Source organism: Falco naumanni, chromosome 8 (genome assembly GCF_017639655.2).
Source record: "Falco naumanni isolate bFalNau1 chromosome 8, bFalNau1.pat, whole genome shotgun sequence".
Classification (NCBI taxonomy): domain Eukaryota; kingdom Metazoa; phylum Chordata; class Aves; order Falconiformes; family Falconidae; genus Falco; species Falco naumanni.
In genome coordinates, this window is record NC_054061.1 from 64565100 (window position 1) to 64589648 (window position 24549).

Below are 24549 nucleotides of genomic sequence, written 5' to 3' on the forward strand. Positions count from 1 at the left end.
CCTTCCCTTGTTTGCTCTTGCTCCACTCCAAGTGGGGATACATTCACAGCTCTTGTAGTCCTGTATCAACTGGCTAGTACTTGAGTATATTGGAATACAAAGCAGTGAAGACAGAGCAGCAGGACCTTAAACTGGGGTGCTGTCTACATTCAAGTATTGCCGATAAACTTCCCTCTGCTAGTGACGCCTGTGCTGGTTAAACGAAAGCTGGTTCAGGAGGCTGTTACCCACCTCCATCTGTGGTATGACCACAGCAAAAGACATAGCAGCACTCCCCTCTTCTCCCTGCATCACGCTGCCTGCTACGCGATTCTGCAGCTCTTTGCTTGATGAGCTCTTTTACACCAAGTACAATGGCACTGTCGCATTTCAGAGCCACCCACCCTACCAAAGCCATACACAAGGTTGGCAGATGCAAGGTATCTGGACAACAGGTACTGTGCTAAGCTCAGCAAGCAGCTCTTGAGCACTCCAGGATAGCATCTGCCCTTCATTTTCCCTATAACCCGCCCCCCGCTCCCCCAACCAGTACCTCTGCAAGACAGTCAGAAACCAACATAATCCCCAGAATGGGAGCAGCAAATTGTCGTATTTCAATGTTCCTTTCTCTTCTTATAATGATTACCACGTGTGTCAATGTATTTCAACTCCATACTGAGTTAGAAACTTCCTGGATACAGCACAAAAGGACTCCAGCGCACCCTTCCCCTGTGCGATGCTCTTAACCTCTACCCAAATCTTCCTTGCGCAGTCGAGCAGCTGACGCAGTCCACAGCACAATAGCTTGGGGTGGTCCACATGCAACTTTCCATTTGAAATAAAACCAGCTCAAAAGATTTAAAATAAGATTTATTTCTCCACCTTCCCTTCCCCTCACCCTTTATTTTCACTGAGTTGTTAATAGGAACATTCTGACAAACAGCCTGTGGGGCATTTCGGGCTTATGAGCAGCACGGAATTGACTGACAGCACTGGAAACCAAATTCCTATGCACAATAACGGATGCGGCAGCGAGAGCAAGAGTGTAACATGTCTCGCAGCACCGCGCTGCAGCGGGGACGCAGGGGACCCACCAGCACCCATGGCCCACCGAGTCCTGAGCTTTTCAGTCCCGCAGGCATACAGGCACTTCGCCCCAGAGTAGGAAGGGGCTGGTAAAGAAACGTTTTGTAATAAGTTACTAGCCGGCAGAATTGCCATGCTTCAATTGTGACAGGATGTCACCACCCAGGGCTGTTCTCCAGTGTTCCAGAGTGTGCTGCTTTGTTTCATTTATTATTTAAAACCTGGTGATCATAAAAGCCATTACCAGCAGTGGTCACGGCCAAGCAGGGAGAGCTCTGTGAACTCTGATGTGCCCTGCGCTACGCTCGAGAGAGAAAGGTTCCCACAGCTTCTCCTGGCTTAGCACCATCCTACTCACTGGAGCAAGACCTGGACTCTGGAGCCATGCCCAGGGGACGAAGCACTCCCGGGCACTGTACCACCCGCTGCCTCGCGGAGACAGGGCTGCTGCGCGACACCAAGAGGGTGCCCTCTTGCTTATGCTACACAATTATCAGCTACCACTTTGTAAATAACGGAACAACTCCGGCGCACAGGAGGAGCTTTTAAAGTGGTAATTCTGTATCTTTTAATCTATAATTAGGATAATTACTTATTTCTTTTAATCACAGCCCACTTAACCACTTCAGTGCAAAGGGCTGGTCTGAAGAGTCTCATTTTCATTCAACATCTAAACTTCCTATTTACCCAAAGTCATTCACTGACTTCATTCAGCGACTGATCTCTGCCTGGGCCATTTGTTCCTGCAGTCAGGACCAGAGAAAAAACAGGTTGGCTGGAGAGGCAGACTTGATAAGAAGCTGTAACTTTCAAAACCTTTCCCTTCCTCTACTCCTGCAGGGTAGCAAATAACCTCAAAACAGCTATAGAGCACATACAGAAATGGTTTGGCCGCCGGCTGTGAGTAGCAAAGGCCTTCATCCAAGCCTAATGGAAAACAGACAGGAAAGGCCATTGTCTGTTCTTTGTTGTGTTGCAAATTGTTCAGTTCCCACCAAAGCACAAATCATTATTTTTGTATTTAGAAGAACCATCCTTAAAAGCACGCCTTCGATCAGCATCGGTTTCAGGTGAACTGAGCGCAGAGTACTAACATCGCTGACTCGCTGTGCAGCTGGCCTTCTCCCTCCCTTGTCCTGAAGACTAGATCCAAGTCATCCCTTGGGACACAGACACGCCAACATGTCTTCTGTCAATTCTGCTTAAACATAGCAAGTCACATTCCTCCCACAGCTCTCCCTGGACTGCACTGCTACCAAAGGTGCTTGCAGAAGAGAAGAATTTAACTTATTGTCTTATTTTTAGATTATTTTGGGGTTACTGTACGGGTTCAGGAGGGCACATAAAAGTATCATCTCAGTTCTTCATAATCACGTTAACATCATTTGTAGACAGGACATGTCAGATCCATCTGGCAGAGAAAAGCATCATGTCAAACGGGCTTCGGTGACCACCTGTCTAATGCATGGATATTGGTCAGGTGAAATGGAAAAGGAGAAGCAGGGCAAACATCACTCAGAACTGTCTAACAGAAACACAGAGCGTGCTGGTGTAGATTGACTGATGTTCTCACCTGATATAAAATTATCTCCCTTTCTGTCCAACTACTGTGACAGACAGAAGCCTGTCCTGCTGTTTCAGTACTAAACTCCCCATCCCTTGTGCAACCCCCCCAGGAGACACGTATGCATTTCTTCCTGACTTGTAACATCAGAGATGGTGAAAGGAATGAGACAGAACACAAACACCATCACAGCAGACATACAAACTCTTCAGATACTTTGAGTAAACAGAATTCAATTCTGCTCTCAGAGCAAGGTATTCCATGACATCCATGGGATCACGGACAGCCATATTGCAGCTTTCACACCGGGAAAGCTTATGCCTGTACCTAAGCTTCAGGTTTTCCTCCCGTGTCAATCTAATCTCCACTGATGCTCACTTTCCAAAACCTCCTTTCTTTTTGAGCTAACGTGTTGCTGTTTGGCAGGACACAAAAACATGTTTTTAAATATCAAGGAAAATAAATTCTGCAGATTAAAAAAAGTGTTTTCTTTTTAGAAAACAGATGACCATTCTTTACTAAAAATTCAAGGGTGGCTGGGCAGAAGTCCCAGCCTCAGCACACAACCGGTCCTCACTGAGAAGAGCACTGTCCTTGGAACAGGACACATTTTAAAACCATGAAGTTGAGCGACATTATTTGAGCAGGTTTGGTGAGTATCTCTTAATTAAAAAAGGTATAATGTCGCAGCACAGCAGGGACAAGGCATGGGACAAGTGGCTAGGCAGTTTCTCTTTTGAGACAGGTTCCCAGCTTCTGCTGTACTGGTGTATGTTCCCTGAAGCAGCGATGGCTGCAGCGCCAGCCACTCGCACGCGCAAGAGATGGCACTCAGCTAACTGCACGTACCCTTCTGCCACGACACATACTATTAAGAGAGAGAGTCACTGCTCCAAAGCAGACAGAAGGCATGAAAGACATTATGCAAAGTTGAAAGTCATATATGCATTTACTTTAGATAAAAGTTAAGCTTAAGTAGGGGAAAAAGAAAAACACAACAAAACACAAAACAAAACAAAAAAACCCAGAGGGTGTGTTTTAATTCTCTTTACAGAGAGAATAGCCAGGAGGGCCACAGCCCACAGCGCCCCTGGAACGCACTGCAGTGGGTAAATTGTTTCGTAACAATACACACGCACACATCCCCCCAACTGGCACTTAACGTCAGGGACAATGCTGAAATACGAAATGCTGATGTGGGTGTGGAAAATAGCAGTCAAGGGGTCTATAACTCTTGCCGGATCTTAACAACCTTAAACTTGTATTTCTAGAGAGATGCCCCTTTATCCTCATTAGTGAAGCCAATAACTCCTCTCCTCGTACAACAGCACAGCAGGCCGCAGACAAAGGGGATGGCTACGAGTCAGAGATGATCTTCAGGTCATGTATGTCACCTAGATGCTGAAAAGCTTGCCTGCGAATGATGCTATTTTCTTTCCTGTTGCCTTCAGAAAGTGAGGAAAATCCTATTTTTAGTGAAATAAATACACAGTCTGGAGTGTAAAAGTAAGCAAAGGAAAAATTACAGTCATGTCAAGAGCCACACAGCTGACCTGAATGACCCTAACTGGTGCTGCAACCAACAGCCAAACAACACATGGAATAATCTCTTCTTAAAAAACTTAGTATTTCTGCCTCAATCTTGTTCGTTCAAAAGGTAAAATGTCAAGATCTATATGTGCATATATGTATGTACATACATATATACAAACCCTTCTGTCTACAGAGAGAGATATACGCTTGCATGTACCGATAAATAGGGTATTTTTAAAAGTCAAAAACATTCCTTGGAAAAGATCTGGTGTGCCTTTTCATGAGGCTTCCACAACATCTGCTTCTGAGGAACAATTAAAAACTATTCCTCAAAGCACATAATGACAATTTTCCCCAGACTCACACTGGCATTATCACCGTGCTGCAATCCTAGGTTCCTTCAGCCTGGAAATAAGCAAGCTGGGAGCCCTTCTGAATCCCGTTCCTAACCTCTCTCAACCTGCAACAGGCTCTAGAATACATGATAAGACAAACAGATTGCTCTGTCTATCCATTATGGGAAGTAAGCAAACACACTTTCAAGAATAAAACAGCACACAAACAACAAATCACTAACACTGGAAAAATCAAAGAGCAGCCAAAGCAGATTCTCAATTTAAGGAAGCCATTAACGCTTTTTCTTACATTCCTGATCTGCTGAAATAGAAATAACTGAGCCCTCCTCCTTTAAACTGAAAAGCCTCATCATTTCACAAAAACTTTGGGACAGCCACAGTCTCAGAACTCACATCACAGAAAGCTGTATTTTGACAGCCACTGACGGCAGGAGCAGAAGTGAAATGTTCTTAATATGCAGACAAAGAAAATACATCTTTTTATTTGTAAGTTCACAACGTATTTATCCCTCCCCTTCGCCTTCCTAACTTCCTCCCACCAAGCTAAGTTGTGTCACCATGCAAAAAGAAAAAAATTCACACCAGTTAAGAGTTTCAGTTGTGAAAGAATTCTGATGCAGTGATAGTCCTTCTGATAAAAATAGAAAACACGACACTGAGAAGTGAAATATCTACCGAGAAACAGAGCTAAAAAATATCTGGAATGCTACAAACCCAAAACTCTGGGCAATGAGTAGGTAACTGGTACAGGTATGACCCCTTGCCAATGATCTGAGTTGCATGGCAAAGTTCTGAAATGCTTCTCTCCATTCATACTACAAATATATACGTATAACATAACTTACAAAGTGTTATTTTTGTTTGTGCATCCATTTGTTCATCAAATTAAGAACCAATGCAAGCCTTTTAAACAATTACTCAAATCCTAAATTTTGAGAGTACCTTCTCCCAGCTTCAGCAAGTTCAGCATTTAGAGAAAGCAGACGAATGGTTCTCAGATTGAGAGGAGTATCCCCGTGGGACTGGGCTGGACAGCGGGAGAACCCCTGGACTAAGCCATGGCTGTGCAGTTGCCATCAATTAATACGTAACCTTTATTAAAAAGGGGGAATTCTGATTCTTCATTCAGGTAGGCTTAAAAACACTTAAACACCATCATGCATGCACGACTGTGTATTAAAACGCCTCATAGCCTCAAAAAGAAGAAGAAGAAAAAAGTAAATAAAAAGAGTGGGGAAAAAAGGCCTCATGTAGTAATACTGAGTTCACTCACGGTGCATATTCTGAACAAAATTATAATACAAACTAATTGGCTTAATTACCACCCCAAATGATTACAGACATCCAAGGGGGGAAGAGAAAGGTCACAGAACCGTAAGCTTTTTGTTTCCCCACTACTATAGATTTTCCATTAGAACAGTGTTAACATAAGCTCTCCTTCAAATGTATATGTGCATCCCAAGGAGACTGCAAAGAGCAGACATCCTGTTACAAACTCACTCATGCCCGTGCACGGATCCCAAGTGGTAGGCTCTGAGCCAGGAGGAAGCAAAAAGCCTCCAAACTCACACCAGCCAGTTCCCAAATCTGTCTGTATACTTAGTCTCGTGCCGCTGAGTAAACTGTGAAGGTCTAAAAACCTTAAGGGGCTGGGGCGGGATAGGAGAAAAAATTCAAGCAGAAATTTATTCTAGCATCGCCTTGACACAAGACAAAATTACCATGCTGAGCTGAACTAACTGAAAACTTTTTTTGAATTACAAGCATAAATAGTTCAGCTGTCTTTTCGGTGAGTTCAACAGAATGCAAACTGAGAATGTTTACTTGAGATCTGATACAATTCCATTTGTGTAGAGCTTTTACATCTGTTGCTAATGATATCGAATTATTGATTGTTCACTTTCTTATATTTATTTAAACATTAACTATATACTCGGCAACCCCATGCGTTTCTTTTTTCTTTTTTTTTTTTTCCCAAGAACTTTTTATATTCGCCTGGCTTCAGCTGTAATTACTTTTATCTTCTAGAGTGTATAACTATTTTACCGTTTATTTATTTCTATGAGAAAGGAAAAAAGTTTGACCTAGGAGATCTGTATGTGGCAATTTGTAACAGAATCACATAGCTTATGTTTAGGAAATCATGGTTTTGATTAAGAAGCAACCATTTAGTTCCCACTGTTTTATTAAAACAGACATTAGCAGATAATAGGAAACACATTTAACACTGTAGGCTGCGTTTAGTTTGCGACGTCAATAAAGTTATTTTGAAGCCCCTTCCTATTTTGCATTTACCACAGCTTATGTGATTTTTTTTTTGCTTTTACTTTCTAATAAACAGCTTTAGTTACACAGGGATATGGGTGCTGGACCCAAAGACTCTAAACTATACTTTAACCCAATATACCCAGATCACAATCTGAAAAATGAATTGCTGCATCATCCATCCACCCTCATGGAAAATCTAAGTCCTTTTTTTAAATTATTATTATTAAAGGAGCATGTAATTACCCAAGCAGGTAACTCAAGTCAATGATTTTTCATACTAACTGAGCTGTCCTGTAGGACTATCTGGCTACAGATAAGAAACAAAACGTCATGAAAACAGAGATGATGAGAAATGGAAACCACTGAAAGAAGCGCAGGAGTCTTCCCGTTTCCAGGGGGTTTAGGTTACTGCCCTGCAATTGCACGGCTGTTTATTCTCCATGCACCACTGTACCTGCCATAGACTCTTTGTTTTCTCTCCCATTGGTATGGTTGATGAATCAACACTACTTGAACTGCTTTATAGCAGCTTGTGTTTACTTCACACATACCTTAACCTTCCTTTTTCTCCCCCTACTAATACATACATACACTTCCAAACAGCAACAACTGGTTGTGTCTCCCTGAATAGCACAGATACGGAGTTATCTGGCAAACTCTTCAGGTTTGGATCCTTGACCTCTTGATTGAGGTTTCTTTCTGCTTTTACTGCACTTAACAATTTAACTGTGCACTTACTAAGGAAAAAAGTAAGAGCTTAAAGAATTCAATGCTCTAAGAATGGAAGAAAGTGGAAGATGGCAGTGTGCTAGAAACACTCAGAAACTGTAGTGGCATCTCTACAGTTAAGGACACTACAAGGGCTTCCAGTGCCTCTGCAACTGGCACCTTTGCCCAGTTCGGTAAAAAAAGAAGGGGGGAGACAGGACAGGGAGGAAGCCTGCCTCTGTTCTCCTAGAACTGCAAGTAATAGTGAACGGTGGTGACCTTGAAGCTGTTTGATTCCTTTTGATTGTTTTTTACACAAGAGGATATGTTAGAGCACTTCAAACAAAATTCTTTTATTAAGAGACACCATTTAGAGAAAAGAAACACTTTGAGTCACACAACAGCAATTTAGAGAGAGAACAAACTACTGTTTTTTTGGCATGAGGGTAACCATGTACTAAAATGTCCAATCGATGTTTTTACTTCAAGCCTAAACCATTTTAGTAGATGAAAAGCAACACCTCCATTTCCTCATCTGCATTGTCACTTCAACTTCTGCCTGAACCATCTTCCTTCCACATATTATTTTACCATAACACATTCTTTTTCTTCCCCATAGCAAAAACCTAATCACTGCAAAGCCCCGGGCTGAGTGTCTTACAGGTATGCTCCACACAAACCAGGCATGCAGAGGAAAACTAGATGCCTCAGAACTTCTATTGGTATTTTATGCAATTTTGTTTCATGTGTTCCTAACTCAAGCAGCAGTCTCTTTGTCGTATTACGCAGATTTCTAGTCTGCCTGATGGAAGCTAAACAAGCAACCTTCCACAGCTCACGTATGCCAGCCTTTCAAGAGAAAAAGAAGGTATGCACTTTTTGAAAGATGCTAATCTCCATGCAACTATAAATACAATGGCTTCTCAAGAAGGACAGGACATTATCCTATTTCTGCATAATGCTTGTGAATCCTGTTACAATTTTCCTGGCTGCTGAAAGGATCACAGGCAGAAACAACAAAAATAGCCTACGTCTTCTTTCAGACAATGAAACTTCCCCTCAGTGGTATAACTGGGAAAAGAGCTATGAAAAAACCTGTCACAGAATACAGCTAATCTCCAAGGCTGATGGACTTTTGGAGAGAGAAGAGCCAGCTGGCATTGTGGGAAAATCTTTTGGCTATCCCCAAACTCCTGCTGGAAGCACACGTGCGTTTTAAAACAAAAAACCTACCAAAACAAGTGGCCCAGTACACACCCAAGCCCTCTTTCCAAAGGGAAGGATGAATAAAAGAACAGACTACGCATGACAGATGCTTGTAACATCACTACACGCACTACTAGAAGTTGATCGGACATTCCAGTGGTGAGAGTGGGATCCATTTAGGTAGAAAAAAAAATAATTTTACTGCCTCAGGCATTCACTGCTAACAAACTAATACAATGTCACTGTAGAAGAAAAAAAATAAGCACCTTATTATTTAGCAATGTCTCTTAACAATCACATATTAAATCCTCTATTGGTATCCAGATTCCACATGATAAAACACAGCAGGAATGCCAGTACACTTTGCAGTACTGAAAACAGAGCAAGGGTACATGTAACTTAGATGGTTTTTAGCTTGCATGAATAAAATGCAACTAAGATAATCTACATAGCAATTTAACTCCTAAATCCTGAGATATGAGAACATTATTTTTTTTCTAAAATGTTTTAGCTTAATTCAAAACACAGTTGGTCTTTCAGCACAGCTAAATGGGATATTTTAAGCATGTTTTAAGTGGCCTGTGTTTTCATGCCAGCCTTGTTTGTGAAGTATCAGATTTATTTTCAAATGTGCTGTGACTGTGCCCTCTTTGTGGGCAAATTCACTAATATTATTACACCTTATTATCACTTTTACTTAAAGCAAATAATCTCAAACTGTCAGCAGAACCTCAAGAACTTCGAAAGTTAAGTTTTTCTTTCTTAGAAAGAAAAAATCAATTTACCTTTAATCTTCTTGTACTTTTTGTACCATCTCCCAAACTCCTGGCACTTCGTTGCTGACACATTGGCATAGTATGTGCTATTTACAATGGATGAAATCATACTCTGGAAGTACAGAAAGAAAGAAAAAAAGTATTTTAAAGTATCTCCCACAATTACAGAACTTTTCCAGGGAAAGTGAATAACATGCAAGTGCACAATGAATCCAGCTGACTTCAAAACCAAACGAAGTGTCTGATGAGTACAAAAATTTAGTTTTATTCTCCATTCTAAATTCCCAGTCATAATACAAATTTAAAAATAATTACTACTATTTTTCATAATAACGCAAAAAAGACACAGAACTTAGGTTGAGACCTGCAGCTCAAGCTGGGGAGGGCAGTTCTACTTTACTTTGTACTTGGTATTACAATATCTAAACCTCAGTTCCGTAACAACAGGCAGTGCCATGCTGGGGAACACATGCTCACTGCGCCCAGGTAAGAACAAGCATAATTTAGGAACCAGATCCTAAAGGTAAGATTAGATGCTGCAGCATGCATAATCCAAATAACGCTTTTCAGATGTGTCTGTTCTGCTTCCAAATGTGCAAGACCACACAGCCAAGAACTGGAGAACATCCGTGCTACTCACTGCAGAACAACAGTTAAGCAAATAAGTTAAATTAAGGTAACTTATAGAAATGTGTGACTAACCCTTGTGTGAAAAATCACCCAGAAAAGAAACTGAGAGTACCATTCTGAGCAATGGGAACTACATAGAGTACAATACAGAACAGCCAAAACCCACAGAAAAGCTCAACAAAACTGAAATATCACCTGCTTAACCCTCCTGCCTTGCGAATTCCCTCTGAGCAACTCTTAGTACATACAAGCGAACTAAAGCAGAGAGGTGCAGAGCTGTTTTGCAGCACCTGATATCCATAAAAATGACACTTAATATCTGGGCTGCTTCTGCCCATAGGGTGGGAAAGAGCCTGGTTACGGGTAGTTCTTCCTTTCTATTTTTTTTCCGCCCTCCCTTCATCCACCCTATAGAGGAGGTACCTTTTTTAACAACAACACTTTGCCTTCCTCTCCCCCACCCTGAACTCTTCCAGGGTCAAACCCTTCCCAGCAAGAAAATGCAATCTAACACCACCACTAACACCGTGTTAGGCCAATGCGCCTTCTCCAGAAACCGCACTTTCCTTCTGCTCTCCTTCCTCACTTACATTAAAGCTCCGAAAAGGCCCTGGCACATTGTGTGACCCTTCTCCACTGGGATGAGAGCACGAGGATGATCAAACAAGCTATTTACCTTTGGTCAGTTCAAGCTCTAGCCCATCAGCTCCTGCAGGCTCTTGTGCAAAAAGGCATCTTGGCCACCTCTGGAAAGCTACAAGGCTTACACTGGCTGACTCAATTTTAACAATGCTTTAAAAACAAGAACATCTCCCTCTTCCAGTTTTATCCAGCCTACCCAATTCACTGCAGAATCACAGGACTGCAGCTGCTCCTGACTTTTGGCGACTTAAAAAAATGTGAGCAAAACTGAGAGACTTCAGATAACTGGGTGGTACAGATTCATGTCAGTCTTCAACAGGTAATTCCACTTTCAGTAAAGAGGATCTTCTGCCTTTTTGCTTTAACTTTTCCACTCGAAGGCTGCTATGGTGCACTGCAGTAGAGTCTAAAGGCTGTATCAAGTAAGACCTTTTTTAAGCAGCAGCTTCAATGTCTAAAAATGAGATTCAATTTTCTAATTAAAATCAATATTTTGAGACATAAACCTAGCATTGTGGCAGCCAGCAGCAATTCCCTACCCATAAATCCTCCCTTGCTCTAAGTCATTTTAACGAGCAATAGTATTCTGAAAGCCTGACACAGAGATAGCCTTTGCTAAGGAAAGATTTTGAGCAAATTTGAGCTGAGCTAACTTGGGTGGGTTTAGTGGCACCTTAGTTAAATTTCCAGCCACTAAGAAAGGGTGCAGAAATAGTTCAGCTCTGTCTACATACCAGTTTGGGGTTTCCCTGTCTTTTTTTGCTCCACCAAATCCTCTAGCTCTACAACAAATTGACACTACTGAAACTGTAGGGCTATTAAATATCAGAGAATACATTAACCCAGTAACCTTTATCTGAGAAAGCAAAGCTTAAACTAAATAGTAAAATCAAAGAGTAAATCAACCACTGGTGACAAATCCCAGGACAGATTCTCTTCAACCGCATGACAGTAGAGCGGGGAAAGAACCATAACAACTTTCAAACTACATATCCTCACTATTAAATGTAAAGGAACCCTAGGGTATTCCTGCTAGGAATCTTGGTAAGTCTGCAGAAAAGAAATATCCATGCGGAACAGAGTGAGGGGAAAAACACTGACTAATTGCAAATTTCTAAATAATGCATATTATTCCTGGGAAAATCCTTAAGAAAGGAACAGATTATATGAAGTAGCGGATACAGTTTGGTAAGCCTGTGGCCATGACAGCCATGTGGAATGAAAACTACTTAGAGCAGGAGCTAAGAAATATCCACACAATGAAAATCCGGTGCAGTAAATTCAAGGAGAAAAATATGAGACGTGCTCACATCACAAGAAATTCTACTCCAGCAAAGAGACAAAATGCTGAAATGAGTTATGCAATATACAGGAAAGACAGAGGTCTCTATGCAAAGATGGAAATACTGAAATGATTGGATTTCTTTCTGCCACACACGCCCACCCTATCTACCCTCCTTCCTCCCAGCTTGGTTAACTGGGATTTATTTGTTTGAACAAGAGCTGTATGCTAAGAATAGCTAAGCTGTAGCCACACAATACACCTAGCAGGAAAAAAAACACATAACAATTTTAAATCAAAGTGAGTGATTACATTTCCCATTAGTGGCAATCAGAATCCCCATCTGGGCTGCATGGAGAGCTCGGGCACCGAGAACCAGAGATGGAGCACCGTCACTGGTGGGAGCAAGAGCTCCCTGCGCTGCCCCTCTCCACTTCTGTACTTGAGGCACTGCGAACACATTAATAAACAGCAGCATTTACTCTGCAGTTTGACTCCTAAGAGACCGCTCTGCAATTTGCTGCTGTCAATAATATATTAACCACAAGGGGGTTGTAATGACATTTCACATTTGGCACAGTATTTTTTTAAAACTGATTTGGGAGAAGGAATTGTATTAGAGGCATATTCAGATGATGATAATAGACAGCTCCTATACAACCTTTCATTGTATCTTCTGCTCTTTGTGAGCCAAAACAAGAGACTGAAACTTTTTATGTCGATGACGATGATAACAACAACAGCAATAATAGTAATACAAGCTGCATTCTTGCAGTCCCGGTTCAAGGGTTAGTCACTACTCCAAGTCCCTTACACCTGTGCTTAAAAGTAAGCAAGCTCAATTTTCTACAGAAGGATCTCCTTTTACCTTTGTCCACTAAATAAATGCTGGGGCAAGGATTTTTGCTGCTAGAGTTCTGCCATCAGTAATTTAAGTAGTTTTAGGAGTTAACTACTTAAGCTTAGGAGTAAACCAACGGCAGCATTTCCGCCTGGTAGGCTCTGAAACTCAAGTGGGAAGAAAAAGACCCAGACAACAAATGAATTCTGCGTATGAAATGATGTGCAGTTTAATATACTGGATATTGAAGAGCACTGGGCAGAGACAACCATATGCTGCAATCATTAGCTGACCAGATTCCACAGATAATTATATTTAAAGAAATTACACTTAAACTGTGTGAAAAGAAAAATACTTGTGTTCGACACACGCTTTGTGCACACCTAGACTCACTGCTACACCTTTAGTAAACAAGGCAAGTTACATGTCTTTTCCTCACAGCTTTTCCATGCCTTTTAGTTCTGCAGACTCCACATGGCTAATGAAGGTGATTAGTGTGGTTAGTAACGTGATTCCTACCAAATGCAAAGACCTAAATTCTGCTCTGTATCTCACCTCTGTGCCTTCTCTACAGTTGTAATCATAACACGGTGAGGCAAAATTGCGGTGGCTATACGCAGAAAGAATTCCCTTGATTCACAGAGGCTTTGAATCATGAATTGCAGGATAAGCATACAGTGTAATGCAAGACAGGCAAGATCAGAGAAAAAATGTTGGGTACAGGCTAGTAAAGCAACGGATTTTTACCAAGCAGTGATTACTGATGTTTTGACTTCTTAAAGATACAATTGACAGATTAACGTATGATTCTAATGAAGTTTTTAAAAGGCAAGGTATTTTCCACTCCTAGCAAAGTTACTTGGTCTGGGTGCTTATCCTGCTTTTGGCTGGGATAGAGTTAATTTTCTTCTCAGTCGCTGCTGCCCTGCTGCGTTTGGATTTGGTGTGAGAATGCTGGTAACACACCGCTGGTTTCAGTTGCTGCTGGGCGATGTTTACACTAAGCCAAGGGCTCCTCAGCTTCTCAGGCCCTGCCAGCGAGAGGGCTGGGGGGCACAGGGAGTTAGTTGGGGGGGGGGGGGCACAGGGAGTTAGTTAGGGGGGGTGGGGGGGCACAGGGAGTTAGTTGGGGGGGTGGGGGGGGCACAGGGAGTTAGTTGGGGGGGGGTGGGGGGGCACAGGGAGTTAGTTGGGGGCGGTGGGGGGGCACAGGGAGTTAGTTGGGGGTGGGGGGTGGGGGGGCACAGGGAGTTAGTTGGGGGCGGTGGGGGGGCACAGGGAGTTAGCTGGGGGGTGGGCGGACACTGCCAGGACAGCTGGCCCCAACTGGCCAAAGGGATATTCCAGACCACAGAACGCCACGCTCAGCACAGGGGCCGGGGGAAGGAGGAGGAAGGGGGGACGCTCCGAGTGACGGCGTTTGTCTTCCCAAGCCACGGGGGTGACGGAGCCCTGCTGTGCTGGGGGCGGCTGAGCACCTGCCTGCCCCTGGGGAGGGGGCAACGAATTCCGCGTTTTGCTTTGCTGGCGCGCGCGGCTCTCGCTTTACCTGTTAAACTGTCTTTATCTCAGCCCAGGAGTTCCCTCGCTCTGACCCCTCCGATTCTCTCCCCCGCCCCACCAAGGGGGGATGAGCGAGCGGCTGCGGGGGGCTTGGCTGGGGCCGGGGTTAGACCACGACAGTGCTTTCTGGTTTTTTTTCTGAGATGCAAGGAGGACTCAGTCATGAAAATTTTATGACTCTCACTACGACAATCTGAAGTACAAATAGAGCTCATGATATCCATAGGAACCTGTGTCTTAGACGTGGCATCACTGACGTTTATAAAGAAAGCAGTCATGGAGAATGAAACTCGGGTTTTGTTCTTTTTTTAACACAATTACATACACACTTTTTGTTGCTGTTCCCTAGAAATTGGGGCACAGCTGTTTGGAAAACAAACAGCATACTTTTTATCATAGTTGGAGGCTGACGAGAGCTACCTATGGGTTAGTGGGGGAGGCAGCCCTCTGCTAGTGGGAAGAAGCCGCTCACATCTTGCATTTGAGGATCATTAGTCCTACTGCAAAAGGTTCACACAAAGATCTAAAAGAATTTACATCTCTCTGAACAGCAGGGTAAAACCCAACCAATTCATTCATAATTTCCACCTAGCAACCCACGGAGAAAACAAGGTATAAAGATACTCTTTTTCATATTAGGATTTCTCCTTTCAAAAGAAAACAAGAAATTGATTTGGCATTTATGGAATTTTATAGTCTAAGGCCTTTACTGAACAAATATGAACTTTAGATCTTGTAAATCTGGCTCTCCCTAAGCCTGTTGAAAACACTGACCTGTGAGAGAGGGCATTCTTTGGCTAATGTGCTCTGATTCATCTCTTTGAGCAGTTCCTTTAAGGCATTGCGAACTGTGGCGTGGTTCCACTGCTCTGCTGGCAAGTCTTCCAACTTTGAACAACTGTTAAAACAGAAAACAAAAAGTGGATAGAAACGTCACCTTCACAGATTCTTACTCTTCATGTACAAGCGCTATAGATCTTTAAGCAGCAAGCACAACCTTGGAGTTTCCTGCTTAGCCAGCCCATCAAGGTATTTCTTGCCTCTTTGCCCTCCCCAGCAAGCTCGACTCCCCGAAGATGTGTAATTCAACTAAAAGAATGCCAGTACATAGCAGAAGCAGCTAATCCTGCTACAGTATTATGTGTGTGCATAACCATTCCCGCTGGGGCCTGGTGCAGAGCAAAGAAACTGCGTAAAGCAAGCCCCAGAAATGGCTGGATAAAGCCATCCTCCTCAGACAGAGAAAGATACTCCTGCTGGGACAGAAAGATAAACATCTATGCCACACTGTCACTAACAAAACCCCTGAACGGTAAGGGCCCTCACTGTCTGAAGGTAAGGCTTTGAAAAACTAATTTCATTTCATACGGGTTGTTATACTTCCCTCATCGCCGAAGTATCCAAGAGCCTTTCAGAAACACATTAAGCCATATGCCCAACATCTGTCACATGTAGTTCATTCTCACTTTCATTCTACAAGAACTGCATATGTAGTGAAGCTTTGGTCTTCATGTGACTTGTGCCTCCCTCAATTTAACAAGCTTACGGTCTGTGGCTACATACATGGGGACAGACCTGAGAAGCACATCAGAAAGTTGGGAGAAGCTTGTCATTGCTATTCATGCTTGAGAGACTTAATGCATGCTCTCCAATCCACCTCTGACGTGGTTCTGCCTTCTGCCTATGTAGCCTGGCTTTACCCTCAGAGCCAGAAGTTCAGCCACTTGGGAGTTCAAGTAGTCAATGACCATCTTTATCTCAAAGTCACAGGCTATCTTCTATTTACATGACATCCAGGCGTTCAAGCACTTTGAAGATAAAGAAGGAGACCTTGCTCTTGGGATAATACCCTCCGGCAAGGCAGAGATGACAAGAGGCTAGAGGGACTCCTGGTCGCTCATACTTCTGAGGAGGTGAGTTACTGCACTCCAGTGTTATAGCGGCTACAGGCTCTACATGCTTTTACAACTATGCTACAGAGATGGAGTCTAGCTGAGAAATGACAACAGAGTATAAAACCAAGGAAAGGTCTGTTAGTGGGAACTGGGAACCCTAAGTCCCATCAGAGATATAACGGAAAGAAATGTTGCTGTTTGGAAGGTTAACGTCAGCAAGGCACCTACTGCTTCCAAATTCCAAATTGCACTGCACAGTTGGAGGGTATGGACCTGCCACCAAAGGATACACACATGTCCCACTGGACCCCTCTTCTGTTCCAGCTGAGCTTCAAAGAATTGTAGGCAAATTCTTCTAGGCTGTCTGTTATTTTTTGCCTCTTTCCTCCCACGTGTCCTGGCCACAGAGCTACAGCAGACTGTGCAATGTAGGTTTACCAGCAGGTCTAAAGCATGCCATGCACTGCCAGGGACCTGCTGCAACTCCTTACGCAGACATCAGGAGCTATGTGAGGACTCATTTGAAGGCCAACAGAGAGAAAGGGGGAGAAAAAATGAGCCGGGGGAGGGGGCGAGGCAATTAAGTATAAAAGTGTCAGCAGCTTTTGCTTTGCTAATCAGAACTAGCATTCAGGGAAGGAAAAGTATTTTCCAAATGCCAAATGGAGCTGCAGTAATACATCCCTTCCCCATCAGCTTGCCTTTTCGCTGGGAAGACTGCTGGAGAAAAAAGGAAAGTCAAAAAACTCCCCTTCTCCCCATCTCAGCAACCAGCAGCATAAGACCTGGATTATTATCACAATGCAGCCCCTGGAAAAAGGCAAGGAGTTTATTTTTTGAACACAATAAGGCCCGATAATCCATTAAATCAGGGACTGTGGAAAGGTCTGCCTTAAAGGCCCTGTGTCTTCACCCGATTTGAGTTTCTGCCCCTCCCCTCTTCACTACCACATTGCTACTTCAGAAACCAGTTGCAAGATGCACCAAAGAGCTGCCAGGTGACCCAACCTTCTCTTCGTTTTTCTTTTCATTTCATCAAAAGACCAGAAATTAATGAAGACAGGATGTGCTAATCTCTGTAGTAATGCTGTAATCGACCGAGCAGCTCAGAGAATAGAGGAGGACAGATGTTCAGAAACACCCACCTTTGTAATTGGATTTTCAATGTCACAACATGATAGACATCTTGTAGCATGTCGGCTACTGTCGCATCTGGTGCGTCAGTCACATAACTGAGAGGGAGGGGATTCCACCTCCCAAGCTTGATTATTCCTGAAAAGAAAACAAAAAAATTATACTCTGTATTTTACCGGCCACTTAATAAACCCTTTGATAAGCTCGTCTGTTCACTAGATTTGAGATCTGCCTAGAGGTTTTTTGCAGTCTTGCTCAGAAAGATGTGTTGTACTGACTCCTGAATCAAACAATAGGAAAGAGTAGGAATAGATTTTAAATTCTTAGCAGAGAATTGCTGGCTCTTAAATTACTTCAAGGAAGCACAGGAGGTTTCCTCCCTTCACATCTTTCATCATCCTACCAAAGCGTCGTTCTCTAAGTTAGGACAAGCTTTAAATACTCTATAGTCCTGATTTTACAGTCTACAAAACCCTTCAGTGAATAAATGCATTAGTTTTGACTTGAACAGGAAAATTCTTATGTGTGGGCTTTTATCACACAGTTACAATCTAAGCATGGTATGATTCCCAGTGTGGATGGATGGCACTGGAAACCCACCAAGTAGGAAGAGTTCACTCCCAGCTACAAGTTGCACTATGCAGACAGTTGTCTGCCTTTGTGGAAAAAAAAAAAAAAAAAACCAAACCAAAAAACAAAAACCCAAAACAAAACAAAACAAAAAAACAACCAAAACCCAAACAACTGCAAGCTGCTGACCGCAGATCCAAAATAGCATTCTGGGGACAGGGGAGAATGGTGTAAGTTCTATTTCTGCTTCTGTTCATTCAAGAGGGATCATCACCTCTTCTGGATGAGCTTGTCACAAAGACTGTAAAATTGATGGCAAACCATTTGGTGCAGAGGTATTATTTCTGTTTAGACAATTGCAGAGGGCCCACCCACACCAAAAACAATGACTAATACCCAGGAATGACTTCCAGGAAGAGGCCAAACAAAGAAAGCCACAGTGCCATCTTACAGGAGAGCAAAGCAGTCCTGCCTTGCTCTGCACTATCGCAACTGCTGCTTTTACTCCATCCTCCACTGGGTTCCTGCTGCCCCACTCTTCTGCTCATGCAACTATTCTCAGCACAGCCCTACAAGACTCCAATCACCTTTTCTCCTATTTAAACTGATGCCTTCTGAGGTCTGCTTATATACGTTTTGATCTTCAAAAAGACCATCTGTGAACTCTACTGCCAGAAATACTAATACATGAGAAAACTATTTCTTCTGTGATAACCCGAGCTCCAGGAACCCCCCTTGGGTATCCAGAAGGATGCTGCGATGCCAAGAAACTTCAACCCTGTCCTCTCTTTCTACTCGCAGTTCTCCACCAGCTCTGGAGCTAATCAAACTGAAATAAATGGTAAAAGCCTTTTATCCTGATCTCCCAAACATGATTGTAAAATAAATACCACCTCTGAAACAGTGAAACAAAGCTTCTTGCACAGACACAGTAACAGAACACAATGCTTATGAGCCCATGAAATACCTGCTATGGAGTATTTGTTCCCCCATTCCTACACAGGCTGAAAAGGAAATAATTCTAGTACAACTCCTTTTCTGCAGCACTTAAATCTCGGCATTTACCATTGATGTATCGCTTTGCAAGGTATTCTACCACACACTGAAATAAGCTGGAAGCAACCTACTTCATCCCCAGCAGCACAAAGTTTCACTGTAACATGCCAGTAAAGATGGGGTAGTATTTCAAGAGCAGATTAGAAAGCTTTTGGCAAGGGGAGATCTTGTCCAAATGAAACAAAAAGTTAGTGAGTGGCGCTTGATATCCAATGCTTGAAAATGGGACATAAACAGAACAAAAACATTTAAATGATGCACTGTTTCAGTATTAAGTTTTAACAATCTGGTGCTGAATATGCTGCAGTATAAATAGTGCCTGGACTCAGATCCAGTAGAGTAACACACAGCACTCATTCACAGCACCGTATGTCTGCAGTGCTGGCTCCTTGAGTCATATTCCACTTGCCAAGAAAAGCTGTTTTTCTTAAGGGGATAGTTTACTTAATGTTATCTCTGGTGACAACAAGAAATGCATATAGTACAGCATATATTAGTCATGAAATGAGCATCAAGGGTCCACTGAGTGAAATACATGCTGGGAAAACACAGTTTAGCTGCTGACTTTCTTCACCCCCTTCTGCTATATAATAATTTAAAGCAAAATCACCTAAAAATCCAGAAATCTATACCAGCTTCACAGAACACTTGGCTTCCTATGTTTAACCATGCCAAGTTTTCATGTAATTGAAAAAATAAGCATCATATGTGCCCCATAAGTCACATCTAAATTGGTAATATTTTACAAGAGGCTTTATTTTTCATTCAATTAAGGAAAGCACTCAGAGAGCACACCATCTGCAACTGCTCAGGCCTGGCAAAGCTGGCGAGAGACAAAGAGACGGTCAGGGGTCACTGAAGTTACCAAAGGTGTCCCCAAACTAAGAAAGTTTAAAGAGAAAAACCACAGTGCGGCCAGAGTGCACCATGGGAAATACTATGCAAATTGCTTTACAGGAAATGTCTGCTACTACTGGAAGTCAGGTAGTTTTTTGTTTTGTTGTTTTTTGGGTTTTTTTTAATCCTCCTCTACAACTGGAGAGGAAATTGTTTTGGCTGGATTTATTCAAACACAGGTGTTACCATAATGTTCCGTGCCTCTGCACGTTAACACCTGCTGCGAGTCCTTTACTCTGTGTTACAGCACTGCTGATGTACGCTATTTTTTCAGCCGCTGTGATATGATGTGTGAATTTTTTTTCCAGAGCACATTAAGCTGGTCCAAGCGATAGCCAGAAGCCATGGTTTCCATCCAGCTCCTCAGCAGACTCCGCAGGTGGTTTATTTCATGGCACTGACACTGTACTTAAGACAACTCTTGGCTGCACCGGGGCCACCTTGGTGAGCAAACCAAACATGCTCTCTGCACGCTAGCAGACATCTCCAAATGATTCCTCGGAAAACTGCGAGGGGACCAAAATTTTCCCCCTAAAAAGGTCCCTTCTCATCCAGGACCGCGTATTCCTAGTGTAACAGCAACCCCACGATGAGAACAGCCTGGTAGCAAGGGGTCACTTCCACATACACTTTTTTTATTGTTCCTCTCACTGACTCCGAAAGGTGCAGCTCAGGCCTTTGAAGGAATGGCTGGGAGCGGCCCGGCCGAGCTTCTATCCCAGCACAGCTGAGAGCTACGAGTGGGGACAGGAATGAGCAAAGGTCACTGTCTTACTAACGAATATACTACTGCTCCAGGAATATCACTCCTCAGTCAGCTCCAGACCTTCTCAAAATTATCTGTGGATAACACGGAGCAGATCAGACTGCTCAGGAAATCTGAGAGCACATCTTTCGTGAGTTCACAAAACTCTTCTGTTAATGAGTCCAGTTCTCATGCCTGTATCAATGATCCTTTGGGACTCTTTTTCCTGTAAGAGTTTTTTGAAGGGGAAGTTCAACAGATTTCAAAGCTTGCACACATTCAAGAACTGGCCATACACTAGAACAGTTCTCAAGAACTCATCTAGAAACGGCTCAACGCAGCCCAGGCCAGTTAGTCACTTAAAGACAATAAACAGACCAAACAGTTTTCTCAAAAGACTTTTTTTTTCCTTCCAAAACGTGTTTTAGAAGAGATTCTCTATCCACACTGCCTGTTGGTTCTTGAATGGCATGTCCTTCTACAGACAGATCTTTTATTAAGTTTAATCTTTGGTTTCATCAAAACGCAGACAGGGGAAAAAGAGACAGTTACCTAGCTTAAAATTTGCGTAACACCCTTTACCCACAGGAACGCCAGAACATACAAGCAGCAAACATCCGTGAGCTTGAGCATCGGATTCACATGTAGCAACCACTGCCAATTGCTGCTGTCGTTCCACCCAGGCCAGTGATGCGCCACCCCGCCAGAGGGCTTTCAATTTAGTTTCATTTAAAATGCAGCTCCTTTGGAGCTGAAGGAAGTAGTAGCTACACAAGGCAGAGCAGAACAATACGTTGAGCGTACTAATCGTGGCTGACCTCCATACCTAGCAGAACTTTTCACAGGATCTTCACAACCTTTATTGTACAGTATCGCCTGAAAGAGCGATGCATCCAAAGCACTGGGGTTACTGCTGGGACTTCACCCTAGTGAAATGTGAACTGAACAGATCCAAGGTTGGAGCTGAAGCAGGCTTCTAGAATTACCATGTTAATCAGGAGCATAACAACAGCAAAAGGCAAAAAGCTGCTTTCCTAGAAAAATACAGCTAAGATGGCAAACCCTTTTCACTATTATGTAGCTTGTATTGTCCCAGCAAATTATTTACCTGTAAGGGCTAGAAGCCTCGTGTGTCTTTGTGAACAGAAAGACAGTCATACAGCACGCTCATTCTAAGAATGCCACACCTGGGGTTTGGAAAACACATTCACACATCTGACAGCCCAGCTATGACACTTCTTGCTCATAAACAGAACGAATTCCAGGTCCTGCATCTCCCAGTCACCTGCACAGTTAATTTTTGACCTGCACAGTCCCATGGGAACTGCTGGGGCATCTCATGGACACTCCAATACATCACCCCTATAAAATCAAACTCCTAGAATGGGGCACTTTCCCAGTTCCTTTTTGCAGCTAAACAGAGCAAACGGGACCAGAAGACGCCTCATGCTATCACTGGCTCCTTTCACCACCCAGCTATCCCCTGCTCCCACCCATGGTAACACTCCTGATTTAACCTTTCACAAATGATGAGCATACCTGAGTACCACCTTCAGTGGATACTTGTAAGTAGGTCAAGCAGAATTAATGCAACTTAAATGTTAATCTGCTACGGTTAAAATTTAGTCACGGGATCAAATAAAGGACATTTTGGAAGTTCCCATTAGCTTCGCCACCCCCACCTCAACACTTCTCTGGAAACAGCTACAAAATGAATCACAAGTAATAGTTGCCCAAATACGTACAGAGAGGGAAAGAGAAGGAATTTTGTGTTCTTTGGCCAAAGGGGAGAAAGGGTAGCAGAGAATACCGATTCCTTACCAAATACTAAGAAAGGCACTTGTCAACACTAAGCAGACCGACCAACTGAATCCCTGGTGCACAACACCAAGAACTCTCATTTTCTGTAGCATGGGTAAACATCACCTGCTATGAGACTCACATAGGGTGAGGTGTTACAGCAGACAGTTGCTCTCCTTGTGGACTGACGGATGCCACCAGGCTGGGAACCGGAGGAGGGCAAAGCTTGTTTCTTACGCTAGAGCCCAATGTTCAGTGACACGTTGCAGGCTGTGGCAGCACACGTTACACCTGGCTCAGCCCAGCACACATGCCCGTGCGGTCAGCCACAGCGAGCACCATGGTGCTTCTGTGAGCTTCAGAAAGGCTGAAGGAATCGGCAGTGCCCAGCCCAGGGTAAGATCTCCTCCTGGGCTGCATTTGCTCCTTCAAAACATGCTGAGCAAACTCAGATCTGTGGAGCTGTACCGGCGCAGAGCCATGCCTCCCACGGCTGTGGCGTGCTGGAGCTGTGCTAGGTGTGCTAGCATTCGTCTCCCTGCATCGTGGGATCCACAGCCTGAGAGCGGCCAACTGCAAACACAAGGCTGGGCAAAGAACACGACCGACATTTGCTGCTGTGCTCTGAGCTCAAGCAAACAGTTTGGTTTAAACATCTTACTTTTTGACAGCAGCTCGTACCCACACAACAGAAACTCGGGGAAAACTGCAGATTAGCATTAGCACCCAAACACTTTTGATTCCTTTTACACCTCCAAAGGAAAGGCCTCAAGGAAACACTCACTAAAACACCCGCTTCTAGGACCATCAAGCCATTCATCTATCAGCCACTACTGACAGAGCCCCCCTACAAGATGGGTAGGCTCTTCTGACGTTGATTGCATCTGTTTATCCTCTTCAGAGGCATCCTGTCCCTATGCTATAGCATGTAATTTTCCTTTGTTCAGCTGTGCTTTGTTACAGAAATTAAAAACTGCCTGTCCCGTGTAATAAGTATATAGAATTATTTATCCATAAATCAGTTTGCAGGAAATCACTACCCTGCAGTACATAATAATTCAGCCTGTGTTTCTAACCTGTACCCTGGCTGTAATATATCATCGAACTGTAACAACATAAAGGTGTAATTTGTAGTTATTATTGTTAATGCAGCAAAGGGAATCAAGCAGAAAGGAGAAAAAAGCAACAGGAACAATTAAAAACAAACAAACCCAACTGACTATATTAATTTTTGTATTGTATTATTGAGCTGCCTTTTCTAGCTCTTAGGGAATTTTTAAAAAATTATACTGCCTTTACGCATCATTATAAGGGTGCCTGTATTATTCTACTGAATCTCAATCAGTGACATACTGGGGTAATAGATGGGAAAAATAATCCCAGCATAATCCTCCCCTGCACTTCTAAAGCGCCTTTCACCAGAGGATCCCAAAGCACTTTAAAAACATTAATTAATTGAGTTTTGTAACAGCCCTGTGAGGTAGACTGTATTATGCCAATTGACATATCGGTGATTCAGTGATTGAAAGCATACAATTAACATAATCCTATGTTTATGCCAATACAAAAGAATCCCCATCCTTCCTCACTGCAGTCCATAATAAATAATTCAGTGAGAGAACAGGAATAAACTATGTGATTACACTGTGATGTACACATCCACAAATCAACAGGAACACCCACACCCCCTGAATGACGAACACACCACCCCAGCTCATGCGACTTTTGAAACTTCAGGGCTCTGCACAGAAGGGGAAGGCATGGCCGAGCCGGCCGGAGAGCTCTGGCAGCGCAAAGCCCCTTGTTCAGCTGTCGCTGGAGGTCCTTGCTATTGCTCTTTCAAAATGCTGTCATACACTGTGTACCAACGGTGGTTTACAGAATGAAATTCTGCGGTGCGACAACGCATTCATGAGCTGGCAAATTTAAACACTCATATCTAGCCTTCTGGCTTGCACATCTGTATCAATACAGACTATGCATTTACATGATTATATATGATATTTATATGACTATGT

At 43.2% G+C, this 24549-nt stretch overlaps 1 protein-coding gene across 2 annotated transcripts in view; it reads right to left on the bottom strand.

Moving 5' to 3' along the window:
• Window positions 1–24549, bottom strand: part of SATB2 (SATB homeobox 2) — a 139645-nt gene that overhangs the window by 59368 nt on the left and 55728 nt on the right. For both annotated transcript variants that reach the window (XM_040604809.1, XM_040604808.1), the window contains exons 4-6: window positions 17475–17601; window positions 15209–15332; window positions 9486–9588 (exon numbers count right to left, since the gene is read on the bottom strand). In XM_040604809.1, the coding sequence (XP_040460743.1) occupies window positions 9486–9588; window positions 15209–15332; window positions 17475–17601 (354 nt within the window). The remainder of the gene's footprint in view (window positions 1–9485; window positions 9589–15208; window positions 15333–17474; window positions 17602–24549) is intronic.